The sequence below is a fragment of the Sceloporus undulatus genome, chromosome 8, assembly GCF_019175285.1.
Source record: "Sceloporus undulatus isolate JIND9_A2432 ecotype Alabama chromosome 8, SceUnd_v1.1, whole genome shotgun sequence".
NCBI classification, from domain to species: Eukaryota; Metazoa; Chordata; class Lepidosauria; order Squamata; family Phrynosomatidae; genus Sceloporus; species Sceloporus undulatus.
Genome location: NC_056529.1, coordinates 16,175,118 through 16,189,528, shown reverse-complemented (window position 1 = coordinate 16,189,528; position 14,411 = coordinate 16,175,118). Strand labels below are relative to the sequence as shown.

At 40.4% G+C, this 14,411-nt stretch overlaps 1 protein-coding gene across 5 annotated transcripts in view; it reads right to left on the bottom strand.

Moving 5' to 3' along the window:
* The window catches only part of FTO (FTO alpha-ketoglutarate dependent dioxygenase), a 246,335-nt gene that overhangs the window by 192,452 nt on the left and 39,472 nt on the right, over window positions 1-14,411 (bottom strand). For all 5 annotated transcript variants that reach the window (XM_042438437.1, XM_042438440.1, XM_042438439.1 and 2 more), the window contains exon 2: window positions 6,796-6,873. In XM_042438437.1, coding sequence (XP_042294371.1) covers window positions 6,796-6,873 — 78 coding nt within the window. The remainder of the gene's footprint in view (window positions 1-6,795; window positions 6,874-14,411) is intronic.

Genomic DNA, 14,411 nt, shown 5'->3' with positions numbered 1-14,411 from the left:
TTATTTGTCATACAAACAAAACAACTGAATGCATAAGTAAGGGTTATTGGGTTATAAAATATCACAGGCTAAAAGCTGTTTGCCACCACAGAGCCCATTTCCTCTTTTTTCCCATTGCAACAATTGGCTGATTTAACAGAAAGTCATGGAGTGCCCCCAGACACTGTAACTGCTCAGGATAAATGTGCCACTAAACACTTACCAGGGCAGAATTAGAGCCATATATGAGAACTCTCACAGCAAGCCATGAGACCTGGAAATTGTATGCTCCTGGCAGAAGGTTGGATAAACCGTGCTGAATAAGATTAGAGCATTGAGCTTCAACTGGGACATCTTGATTCACAACTAGTTCATGACTTAACCCTGGTTATTGTCGTTGAGTGCCTTCAAGTAATTTCTGACTTATGGTAACTCTATCATGAGGTTTTCTTGGCAAGATTTGTTCAGAGGAGGTTTGTCATTTCCTTCTCTTGAGATAATCTGGGAAAGAATAGACCGATGATCTAGGACAGTGATTCTAAAACTTTGGTTCTCCAGATGTTTTGGGCTTCAACTCACAGAATCCTTGATAGTTGACCAAGCTGTCTGGGGCCTCTGGACATTAGAAATCCAAAATATTTGGAGGAACAAAGTATGGGAACCACCAAGTTATGAGTTCCAGATTTAAGGTCAAGTTTTTGTGAGACTCTTGTATGGTGGCTTTTGCATGTCCTTACAAAGAGATGAGATAAATTCATGGGTGATTCACAATCATTGAAGGAGCCAGTATGGTGTAGTGGTTTGAGTGTTGGACTACAACCTTGGAAACCAGGGTTCGATTCCCCACTCAGCTATGAAACCCACTGGGTGACCATGGGTAAGTCACATGCTTTCAGCCTTAAAGGAAGGCAATGGCAAACCTCTTCTGAGCAAATCATGCCAAGAAAACCCTATGATAGGCTTGCCTTAGGGTTGCCATAAGTCAGAAATGACTTGAAGGCACACAACACACATATAACCAATGGCTATCAGGCATGATGACATATGGAACCAATACATTTCATATTTAGCAGTAGGCCATTGAATGCCAACTGCTAAAGGAAACAGAAGGAAAGAATTTGTTCTTTTCCATCCTGCTTTTAGGTATCCTTGAAACATTTGTATGGTCATTATGGAAAGATATATAGTGAACTAGATGGACCTTTCGTCAGATCCATTAGGGCTCTTGCTATGTTAAAAATGCTAGCAGTGCAGATATTAAAAAGTGGGTCCCGTTGTAAGTTGGGGTTAAATGAGAGTACCAGAAATAACTTGGAAAAGTTCTGGATTTGGACCACAGCTTTTAGCACCGGTCATTATGGCTGGGAGATTTGTAAAAAGTAACTTTAACAAATCAGGCCTCCTATTTGTTGTGGCACAGATGTGTACAGATTTGTTCCAGATGTGTCAAGAGGAGTACTGGCACAAAAGGTGAGCATTAGAAACTTGAGTTATGGGACGGTTCCAGAATATTTGTTGGCATGCAGCTCCAATGCATGCTAGCCCTGACTCAACAACCCTAGGCTACATATGGACCTCTGCAAAGAACAGAAAGATTGAGCAAAGCTGTCCCAGAAAAGAGGAGGAATGACTGGAGACACCATGAAAATGAAAGAAAGCCTCCAACTATGCATCTAAAGGGAAATACACTACGCTTGTAACATTTCACTCCCCTGTTAAACCTGGGAGCCAATGCAGTCCACCCTTTAATGCCAGCTTTATGAAAGGCATGTTACCTTTTGGCTTATGAACTGCAGATTACATGCTCTGAAAGCATTTTATCAATATATCTTAAATGGTGACTGCAGGGTTTCTGCTCTTTAAAAGAACCCAGAGAGAGAAAAGGAGAGAAAGACTGTCTCACACTGGTATCACAAAAGTAAAAGGAGAGGGGGGCTTGGAAGGAAATGGGAACACGTTTCCAAAACACCATCTGAGAATATCAGTCCGTCTTCTCTAATTCTCCAGCCAGTCATCCCTGCTATGTTCTACATAAGGAAAGCATTAAGAGATCAGAAGACAAAGAAGGAGGGAGAGAAAGAAGAAGCAAAAACACACGCACACCGTGAAGTTCATGCTGGACACTTTTACTGATTGAAGGAGCAAAAAAATACATGTCGTTTTTGCTGTATCTCTGACAGCTAATATTAAAGGTCACCTCACTCGCCGGGCAGATAAAAGCAATTATGGGACTGGACTCTGCCCGAAAGCATACAAAACATTTCATGCTTAATTTTTTAACATGTCCATTTCCCAAGGAGAAAGAATTTAAACACGGTAACTAGAGGCCTGGCTAAATATTTTCAGCAAATCTACAAATCATATTGCTTCTGTTGCATGAAGTCAACCTGGTTCTTGTCACTCAAGTGACCAAAGCAAACCAGAAACTGATGAAGTAATCACTAACTGAATGAAGTGGCACTACAGTTCCACATTAAGCAATAATAATGTTATACTCAAGGGAGACATGGATATACTGGGGCCCTTATACAGTTACAGCACTATGAATCCACTTGAGCTGCCATAGCAATATCTTGTGGAATCCTGGGATCTGTAGTTTGGTGAGGCACTGGAGCTCTCTGCTGAGAATTCTAAGTACTTCCTCTCTAAACTACAAATCCCATGGTTTCACAGGATGTTCATACAGCAATGAAAGTGGGTGTAAAATTGTGTAGCGTAAAAGGGACTCTTGGTTCTTTTCCCCCCTTCATTCATTTCTCAAGGCAAATTCATATGGCAGGCTGCTAAAACTCATCCTCCCCTTGTTTTTCAGCTTCCATATTTCAAATTATCCATATTTCCAATTATCCCAAAAAAAGGTTTACAAACAAATCATAAGTATATTTATAAATGTATATTTCTCATACAGGGTGTACTGATTCAATTGCTGGACTAAGAGCTCAGGAGAGCATCCCTTCTTGGAAATTCAAACTTGGGCAACAACAATGTTCCTCATCCACTACACATGGCATAGTCACAAGATTTTAAAAACCACATCACTAGGGCTCTGAAGGGCTTCTATCTGCCATCCTCTTTCCCCCTGTTTTCCCAATCAGGTGTCCTACACTAGTCGTCACCTTGGTTGAATAGAAGACAATCCAGTATTTTAGCAGACAACAAGTCTGCTTGTTTTGGTGTGCTTGTTTTGCTACGATAGAACTTGGAACAGTTACTCTTTTTGAACGAATCCTCAGAATCCTCCAGACATCATTCCATGGCCATCGGCTGGGGGAATTCTGGAATCTGCCACCCGAAAAAAGGTAAGTTTCCCAAACTCTAGATAGAAATCCAATCCAGTTCCAAATCCATTTGTGTCTTCCCAGCTCTCCAAGCAGCCCAGAACATCTTGGCAGACCAAGACATAGCCAGGTCAGACTATTTCCGCATCAAGCAACCCACTACTATCTGTTCTGACTAGCAAAGGTTCTCTAGGGTCCCAGGAGGAGGTTTGCCACTTTACATTCCTGGGATAAGCATTCTATTCCAAGTGGACTGGGCTCTGTCTGTTGGATCTCAAGTTTCCAGCAAAAAACAAAGTCAATCCAGCAGACTCAAAATCCTTTGACCGCTGGTCTAGACGGACTGGCAGGAGAAGAGTGTCTCCAGAGAAGAATATCTATCAGCCTTATTCGTAGAAGCAAGGGATTGAACCTGGTATCTTTTACATATGGAAAAGAGCTTCGTAATGGTCACAAGTAATTTAGTAACCATTACAGTAATAACCTGCCCACTTGAAAATACTAAGTTTCAGTTATTGAAATGACCTGCTGGAGGAGATCCACCAAATTACTACTCTTGTAGCCTTTAAAAAGGCTGTTAAGGCGGATCCCTTCCGGAAAGCCTTTCCAGATTAACCATCCCTTCCCCTGATATTGATGGCTCTTGTCTGCCCCAAAAGATGTCTCGCCTCAAATATGTCTATCTCAACTAATTTTAATTAGTATTTTATATTGCTGTCATTTTTATTTCTATCTAATTTTTAAAGTAGGGAGGGGGTTTGGGGGTAAAGGGTTATGTAGAATTGGTTTTATACGTGTTATGTATTTTATTGTTATTTTTGTGTTATTGTAACCCGCTGCAATCCGTAGAGAGAGGCGGGATATAAATTAAAAAATTATTGTTGTTGTAACTTTTTTTAAAAAAGCAACTCTTTGCCTTATTGTTTCTCAAAAGTAACTGACAGATTTTTAACAGTTACATTACAGTTCCAGTCTAATTCAAAGACATAACCATGTTAGTCTGGAATATAAGTATGCCAATGGACCTTGTAGCACCTTTGAGTCTAACTGAAAAAAGAAGCTGGTAGCGTGAGCCTTCGTAGACTTTAGTCTACTTCCTCAGATGTGAAGAAATAGACTCAAGTCTACAGAAGCTCATGCTACCAGCATCTTTATTTCCGTTAGTTCCAGTCTAAATTCAACAAGGTTGTGACACAAAACACCCCAGTTGCCTAATTCAACGTCTCCCCGCCACAAAAATATATACTACAGAGTAGGAGACAACAGCATGAGAATCGACGTGAACCGTATAACATCTTTCAGCAAGGCAACAATCCTCATACTTTTGAGAGTCACAGTTATACTAAACAAGGAGTAGGGTTATTTCTTGTCAAGTTACACTGTCATACAACTTCGTTACAACTCTTTCGATGGTGGGAAAAGAACTGATTACAAGTAACTAACTCATTACTGGTAACACATTACTTCCAAACTGTGATGGAAGACTTGTGCTCTGACAAGCATCTGAAAGTTCAGTGCTTTAACTTGGACAGAAATAATAGTTCCAATCTATTTTTAAAAGTCAATAGAGAGGAGTGAGTGCTTTCCTTCCCGAGTCAATGGGGGGGGGGCATTATTTAGGGAGGGAGTGGGAGATCTTTTTTGTCTTTAAAGGAGATGCTATTTTGTATGCATCTTTCGGCCACATGTCAATACAAGAAAGTTGACATGGCAATAATGTAGGAACTCCTGCTGTAGCTGTTCAAACTAAGTAAGAGGTTCCTCTTTATGTCTTTCATCTCGCTCAATGTGTTCCAACTTAGTTGGACTGAACTTGCTCAAGTCCCGCCATATGTTTCACATTTGGCCAGAGGATTGTCAAAAGAGAGACTTAGCATATTCTTCTGTTTCTTCAATAACACTTCTTCTCCCTAACAGTTTGGATTGTATTGTGCACATTGTGATTGGACTTCATTTTATTTTCTTAATTGCCGTCATGAAATTGCATGGCAGAGGAGGCCAGAGGTTATCAAGTCCAAGATATATGGTTCTTAATCGAATTCCTCAGCCCTCCCACACACACTCATGGTGCAAGCCACAGAAACCAGACTTCAATGTGTTTCAACAAGAAAGCATGGTATATTGATCACTGTGCTTGTATAAGTCAGCAAGCCAGGCCTAGTCAACACAAAGAGATAATGGCTCTTTCTGAACATTATCATTTTTGATTTCATATAGGAAGACCCATGATTGCTTGCTTCACAAATGTGGTGAACATTCATTTACAAAATGACTGGGAGGGGGGGAATAAGCAATGAACCTCACATTCACTGTAGATTCAAATTAAGTGCCTGTTCACCTTTGTTTTACTTAGAGATGATAGAATCATAGAGTTGGAAGAGACCCCAAGGGCCATCCAGTCCAACCCCATTCTGCCATGCAGGAACTTTCAATCAAAGCATACCCGACAGATGGACATCCAGCCACTGCTTAAAGACCTCCAAGGAAGGAGACTCCACTACACTCCGAGGAAAAAGTGTGTTCCACTGCTGGACAGTCCTTACTGTCAGGAAGTTCCTCCTAATGTTGAGCTGGAATCGCTTTTCCTGGAGCTTGCATCCATTGTTCCGGGTCCTAGTCTAAAATGGCAAGTAAAGGTGACTAAAATGGTGAAGGGTCTGGAAACCATGCCCTATGAAGAATGATTTAGGGAGCTGGGGATGTTTAGCCTGGAGAAGAGAAGGTTAAGAGGTGATATGATAGCCCTGTTTAATTATTTGAAGGGGTGTCACATTGAGGAGGGAGCAAGCTTGTTTTCTGCTGCTCCAGAGACTAGGACCCAGAGCAATGGATGCAAGCTCCAGGAAAAGAGATTCCACCTCAACATTAGGAAGAACTTCCTGACAGTAAGGGCTGTTCGATAGTGGAACACACTCAGCGATTACCAATGTATACAGGGATGATTACATCTATCCAATATTTGTATTCTATGTCTTTCTCCTCCTCTACTTCTTGATTTCTCTTCCTTTTCCCCCTCTTTCCACCTTAGTGTGAGTGTGTTTTAAAATCTAGAAAAAATATTTGTTTAAAAATGTCCTATTATGCACATGCAAATGTATACCAGTGTATATGCACATAAAACAGGCAAGGAAAACTAGCTGTGAAGAGACTGGCAGTAACCTGGATTTTATGAAAGACATGTCCCAAGTCTTTGGACAAATAACTATGTGTGCCCTATACTGAGCTCAACCCACGTTTTTCTAAGCTGTGAAATTTCAGAGGCAAAGAGACTGTCAGCTATTACCTCTCTTTCAAATAGCATGTCCACCATAACCAATATTTTCATTTGCAGGAGCTCTTGTAAGTCCTGGGGTTATCCCATAACAGGGTTTTAGAAAAACAAAATCATTTGTGGCAGGTTTTCCACAGCAATTTTCTCCTGTCCAGTCTAAGCAGTGAACCAAGGAATTCAAGAATAAAAAACAAAGCAAGAAATAAACTGTCGGGTTGTTAAAGCGTGTTTTCCAACACATGTAGCATTAATCTTTTTAAGCATTACCAGTTGATGGAAGCCATCATCTTTAGGCGTCAAATATGGAAGCCGGCTCTCTCCAAGTTCATCAAGGAGCTTCCGTTTCTAAAGATACAAAAATAAACATTGTACACTGAGTTATTCAAGAACCGCTACAGAGCTGCAAGTCATTTGAACTTATATGTAACTGCTATACTATTATTATTATTATTATTATTATTATTATTATTATTATAGTTTATTTCAAAAGCATTGTAAATGTAAATGTAAATATACCATCTACCATCTACTGCAGCTTCTATCTGGATATTTTTTAACATTTCTTTTTCTTTTCTTCCTTTTTTTTTTTAAACACAGAAACTTTCAAAACATGCACTCTCCAAATGTTTCTTATCTTTCAGATGTGATAGAATGTAACTCCCTTCATTTCCAGCCAGAATGGCCATTGTATTAGAAGAACTCTTAACCTGAGAACCAAATTCACGCATCACCTTTGATCTCAGATCCTTTCATCTTACAGAATTATAGCACTATGTTAATGCTTTAACAAACATGGCAACATCTTCTGCAATCCTGAGATGTGCAGTTTAGGTAGGGATATTTATATTTTCTCAGCCAGACTCCTCTAGTGTCTCGCCAAACTACAAACCCCAGAATTCCACAGGTGCAGCCATGACAGTTAAAGCAGAATCATACCAGTATAATTTTATAATGTGAAAGGGCCCCCAAACCCTATTTGCTTTAACTGCGATATACCCATTGGATCTTTCCATGATATTGTATTGTCATCGTTGTTGTGTACCTTCAAGACATTTCCAATTGATGGCAACCTTAAAGTAACCCTATCATGTCCAAGGTTACTCAGTAGGTTTCATGGCTAAATGGAAAATCGAACTCTGATCTCCAGATTGTGCAGTTGGCCCTCCTTATCCACTGGTTTTTTTATCCATGGAGTCAAGCATCCATGGCTGGAAAATATCTTTTTAAAAAGTATAAATTCCAAATACCAAAACTTCATTTTCCATTTTATATAAGGGGCACCATTTTGCTCTGCCATTATATTTAAAACAAAGTGTTTGGGATATGAGTGCTCAATCTGGCAAAGCTTCATTGGCAGGTTGTAAATCTTTCATTTGGTTAGCTAAAAATAAATTTTTATTTGGATCAGAAAAATACCTTAGGTTGCATCTAACACAGAGCCAGAGGATAGCTTTTACTAGAGCTAGATTCGAGCAACTGAATTCGACGGTAAGAACAGGACAGTTTCAAAACATACCCATCATGAAAGAACATGCGTCTGTGGTGCCTCAGCCGTTGAGGACATTGTACTTATCCTGCTTGACTGTTGTATTTATGACAAGGCGAGATCCCATTTCCCACAACCATTTTTGGTAAGAATGACCAAGTGGGATCCTATTGTTAAATTGTACCATTTTCTTTCTGGAGACAATTTACATTTAGTGCTCTGTACCGCTAAATTTATTATAAATGTTGTTCACCTGAGAGATCAATTTATTACACAAAACGGGGTTCTGTGCCACAGTGATGAGTTTATTTAAATACTCCCATTGATTTCTCCCACTCTCCCAGTCTTAGTGTGTTTGCTTTATTATATATCTTATCTTGCATTTTATTAGATTTGTTTTTATTTAACTTTTATGTGTTTTTATATCATTTACGTGTCTGAACTTCATAGTTAATTTTATATGAGTTCAAGGAGTGGCTCAGTTTTATCTTTGTATGTATTTTGATATTTCGTATTTCATTGATGATATGGTCAGTTGACTAATCAATAAACTTGTTGTTGTAACGGGACTTGAGTATCCATGGATTTTGTTCTCCATGGGGGATCCTGGAACCAAACCCCAGCATATAACAAGGTCCCACTGTGGTCCAATGCTCAAACCACTACATCACACTGGCATTTTACCTGTCCACAAAGTAGCACAACGCATGGCCTTTGGTTGTACCCCTCAGGGTTCTTAATAACGAAATTAATTCGTTCCGCGGCCGCTTTCGTAACCCGAAAACCTTCGTAAGCCGAAATGCCATAGGCCAATGGGGAAAGCCGCGATCCGTGTGAATAGCGCCGAAAAGCACCAAAAAATTTTCGTAACCCGAACATTATTCCTATGGATTTTTTCGTACCCGAAATTTCGTAACCTGGTATTTCGTATCCCGAGGTACCAAATGTACCTTGAAAAGGGGGTCAGATCTATATTATGCAAAAAAAAGCAAGAAGAAAGCAAAAACAAAACTTCCCATTTCTGATCTGGTCCTGACACAATTCTTTCCTCCTTACATCTCTGGTTTCGTTTCACATTCTTTTACTTATCTTTAATTTCTGTGTCATGTTACGGGACTAATGGATTTTAAAGCTTTACTCTACATTGGGAAACGGCATTTCCCAGGCCGAGCTGTTTGCTCTGAAACTACCCGGTCTTTGGCCTGTGTGCTTCTTTCACACAGCCTCTGCCAGCTCAGAAACCACTAGAGAGAAAGAAAAAAGTTGCCCCAAAAGCAGTCATTCCTCCGCACCAATCAACCTGGCCTTTGCCTCGTGCAGAACGAGAATTACACACAAAAAGAAAGCTTATCTGCTGTCATTTACATACCAACCAGACTTTCTCTTCAGTGGCAGAACTCAACATATCTTTGGAATTCAACCGGAACAATGTAAATGGTTGTATAAGAGAATGGGAAAACTGAATAAGGTGATAACAAGATAATTACCAAAGACTAGTAGAACAGACAGAAGGAACTGGAGGTCAGAGTGAATAATAAATGGGATTCAAGCTAACATGGCCACACACTGTACAATCTGAAGTTACCATGTCAACAGAGGACAGCGGCACCAATATGACTGTCCAGAGAAGGGCAGAAAAACTGGCACTGATGCCCGCTAGCCCCAGTCTAGATGTCTGACAATGATCAAGAACGGACTTTGCATGGCTGGGAATGTAATGCTAAAATGCACCCCAATTAGTCTCCTTTTGAAATGCTTGCCATATAAACAAAATACTGTAGATCCAAGATCCAGTGGTATACTTCTATATGCAAAAATATAGGACAGGTGACACCTGGCTCGACAACACATCATGTATAAATGGTCTAAATGTCTTTGTAGAACACAAGTTAAACAGAAGCCAAGGATGTGATACAGCGATCAAAAAGTCGATGCAATTCTAGGCTGCAACAACAAGAGTACAGTGTCCAGATTCGGGGAAGCAACAGGAGCACTCTGGTCTGTTTTGGTCTGTCTTTATTGGGAATACTGCACCCATTTCTGGCATCATATTTCAAGGAGGATATCACTAAGGTGGAATAAATCCAGAAGAGGTTGACCAAGTTGTTAAAAGGTTTGGAAACTAAGCCTAATAAGAAACAAGGAGCTGGGTAACAGCTTGGAGAGGAGAAGACACAACAGCCAGCTTTACATATCTGAAAGGATGTCATGTACAAGATGGAACAAGCTTGTTTTCTAGAAGAGGTAATAAAAAGCTACATCACAGTTGCTAGTGATACCACTGCCCTTCCTCTGTCTTTCCAAAAGCATTTTGGGCCAATCCAGCCAACAGCTCAGTTTTTGAACAGAGACCAAGTAACACGGACTAATCCATCCCACACTTCCTTACCAACAGCTCCCTGATCCTAACTGGACTGACAACCCCTCCATTAAAATTTATAAAACAGACATGTAGCCTGATCTCGTTGAGTTTACAGTTTATACGGTCTTCCTTGGAGACATATTATCAAACTGACATGGAGTCGCCGGTGAAGCCAAGTGGAATGTAACTTTAGATTAAGTTGGCAGGCAACACATTAGTCCACTGTGTGATTTCCAAGCTGCTGCAATGGTGGGTTTTAAAAGATATATACATACAATAAGAAAGAATATATATTAACATTATTTATGGCATTAAACACATTGAAATGATTACTCTGGTTTTGCTAAGCTTGGAACAGAGCTTAGCAAAAACCCCTTTCTCAAAAAAGGCTACATTCCTGTTTGTATGATAAAAGGATGTTGGGCTGGTGGAGGAAATATTTCAAACATACAGGAGTAGCTATATATATATATGCGCACTGACAATTTCTTTGTCAAATGTTAAGCTCTTGGCAAAAGCACGCAGCATTAAAATGCACTCTGGAGTGGAGGTAGTACCAGCTCACATTTGATTGTCAGATCTGACTAAGCGGAAGCTCTCCTGCTTGATGTGCAGACAAATACACACACAGCTGGGGGGTAGAACACACAACCCTTCTCATATACAGGGAGCTGTCACACACATGTCAAATGCATCAAGCTACTTGCAAATTCCTCCAAAACAAAACAAAAAGGGGAGAAATAAAAAGGAGGAGGTGGAGGAAAAGAAAGAAAAAAGAAAGTCAGGTTTGCCAACCAGTTCTTTTGGAGGAGTTGTTTTGCATTTCTAGGAACTGCAGCAAGTCAAGGCAACAGGTAAAGACAGGGATAGCGACGTGTGGAAATAAGGCATTAAAAGAAGCATTCTCTGAAGGGGCCTGGCACAGAGGTTGGTGAAACGTCAGGAATAAACTCTTCTAGAACATGGCCACATAGTCCGAAAAACCCAAAAAAACAAAAGAGCAGAGCCTAAATAATTTAAAGGTACCAGATCCTATCTGATCTTGGAAGCCAAGCAGGGCCAGCCCTGGTTAGTACTTAGGTGGGAAAATGCCAATGAATAGCAGGTGCTGAAGGCTATATTTCAGAAGAAGGAGCTGAAAAAACACTTCTGAGTATTTCTTTCCTTAAAAAACCCTACGAAATTAATGGGTCACCATAGGATGACAGGTAACGTGAAGGCAGGCATGCACACGCACATACTTTTGTAAATGCTTTTGTTCTTTTTACTTATTTAGATCAGAAGTAAGATAGCTTTGGCCCAGATTTGATGAACCACTGCTGCCATAATTCTTCACATTTGGCCAGGTTGGCCTGGCTAGTGGGAACTGGGAGTTCAACAGCATCTAGAGGGCAACAGGTCCATAGCCAATGAAAGCATACACTGAATCTTTCCATAATCCCTCCATAATAAAGCACAACTGTCAGAAATGTAGTCAAGATGAATGGATAATTTAACGCTTACACATAAGCACACAACCTCAGGAGAGCTTGCAATGGGGCAAGAATCTAGAAATGTGCATTTTGCTCCTGTGCTGGAAGTGGCAGATGAATGTACCCTTTCATTCCTGCCTCCAAATTGTCAAGGCTACATACACAACATAGATGTGAAATATACCACACCAGCTTCTAAAAAGGGTGAGCATTCCCTCTTCACCTGTGTAAATATGACCATTATTGGGAAAGGGGGGGGGGAATCTGCTCCAGACATCCTCAAATGGCCATTCTCAATCTCAATTTGAAAAGTTACTTTTACAAGGAGATCTCTTGATGCTATTGTTTCCAAGCAGTATGAAGGGTAAAATTGCAATTTTTAAAATACTGAATTCCAGAGGTTATTGGAAGTCAAGGTGACTTGTTTGTCTCTTCGACACTCAGAAGAAAGCACGAGGAACACAGTAACCCAAGGTTGGTACGGGGGGGAAAGACAGGGTTCTTCCCATGCCATCGGATGGTCAACTTTCCATCTGGCTCATCTTCATCTAGATTTAGCTGTAATTTTCAAGATTATCTAACCTAGAATTTATTTCTAGATTTATACTTAAATAAAACAGGGCTGTGATTCTAAACCACCTTGTGCCTTTGCCTGCCTTTGTGAGGTCTGTGCAAAACAGGCATACAGGTATATTGTTGCCGAATCACACTCTCCATGGTTGACTAGCGGTGAAGCTCCTCAACAATCTCAAGAATATTAAGCAAATGTTTTGGGTAGAGAACGTTGCATTCAAATGTTATTTACCTTCACACCCAAGAGTTCCCAAATGTTAACAAGCTTGCATTTTGTACTGATGGCTTCTTGGCACAACAAGCGATTACTGTAATGAACATCATGTGTAATTTTGTCACTTTGTGTTTGATACCATTGCAGTGTGTGTATTTTGTGTCCTCCTAGATTACCCTCTCTGTTCTGTAACTATTGAAAATGTACTTGCACTGGCTTGTCTGATGCAAAGTCAATCATGCTAATAGCAACATAACTAGTCTGCATATTGAGATTCACCGAAGCTTGCAGGCTAAATACACCACCAATTGAGTCTTCTTACAATGGTGTATAAATGCCAATCTAGATGCTAATGTGACTTTAGTGCAATCTTTTTTTAAAAAGCCACCACCAGCAGCCCTCTATTGAGAGTGACTTGGGGCAGTACAGACCAACACTTTGTGCCAGCCTGACCACATACTAGGGCTGAACTAGGACAGAGCATTCACATGCTCCGAGCCCTAGTTCTGCCGCACATGCACCATTATGGCGTATACCATAATGATGCACATGCGGAGCGGTGCCCACACGGAGAGCCCAATCATGCCATTAAGGACTAAGCCACAGAAAGTAATTTATTTTTAAAAATGCAAATGAATGTGTTTGTCAGGCCTCTTATAACTTACAGCCTCACCCACATTGATGCCCTCCAAATGTTTGGGACTTTGTAAGTCCCTATCAGTCCCAGCCAAGATAACCAGTTATCAGGAATACTGGAAAATCCAGTCCAAAATACAAAGGAGGGCATCAGCCTACGGAAAGCTAATCTATAGTATCTTGAGGGAGGGCATCTCTAACCAGCTGGAACCCTGTGCAGAAGTACTCCTAGAAAATGATGATATAGTTCAAGTATTGTTGCCAGTACTACTGGTTCCATCGACATCTAAGATACTCTGATTGCTAAGTCTGGCTAGAGGAGCCTAGCGGAGAGCAATATATCTGGAAACCAAAGAGTTAAAATGAAAGGTAAAACTGTTTAGGGGATCTCCAGTTGGTCAGTTGTAAATGAACTTCCTGAGTGTATAGTCACTGGATTCATGGGGAAACATCACTGATTTCCCCTGCTTTAGTGATATTCTCATCATTTGGCAGACAAGATGCTATGAAGCCTACAAGAATCAGTCTTTAAAGTGGAGCCACACTTACACAACACACTTCCCATCTAAAGGCACAGCTTGGCTTTGTGTGATACATTTCACTTTCCTGTCTCTCATACAACAAGTAGCTCACTTTCTGGTTTCCACCAAGATACACAGAGTAAGAGAGAGGCTAATCATGCATATGAACAATTTGCTTGGCCAATGCAACTGAGTTAATTTATGCATTACAGCACCTCTGCTACAAGTGAAAAATGTCTTCATTAGCGCCATCCTTTCACAGAATCATACCTCCGTAATGCTAAAGGTCCCCTAATTGCTGTTTTTAAATGAAAAGGGAATGTTGTTTTAACACACGTACTGCACACATTCACAACAGTAGCCACTAATGAAATGAGATGGTCAGTCTTCTAGCCAAGGAAATCAAACAATCTGTTACATTTGGTTTAGCTCATGAAACAATTATAATAGGAAGCTTAAAATGATAAATCATTCAGACATGGCCTCTCTTTGCTGGGTACAGGATCTCTTTTCTTGGTAAAGAATACCCAATCCAATTAATTTCTGCCATAACTGTGAACACCTCTGGACTGTCACCTATGTTCAGGTTCAGCACCTGGTGCCCATAGCCAAATCTTTC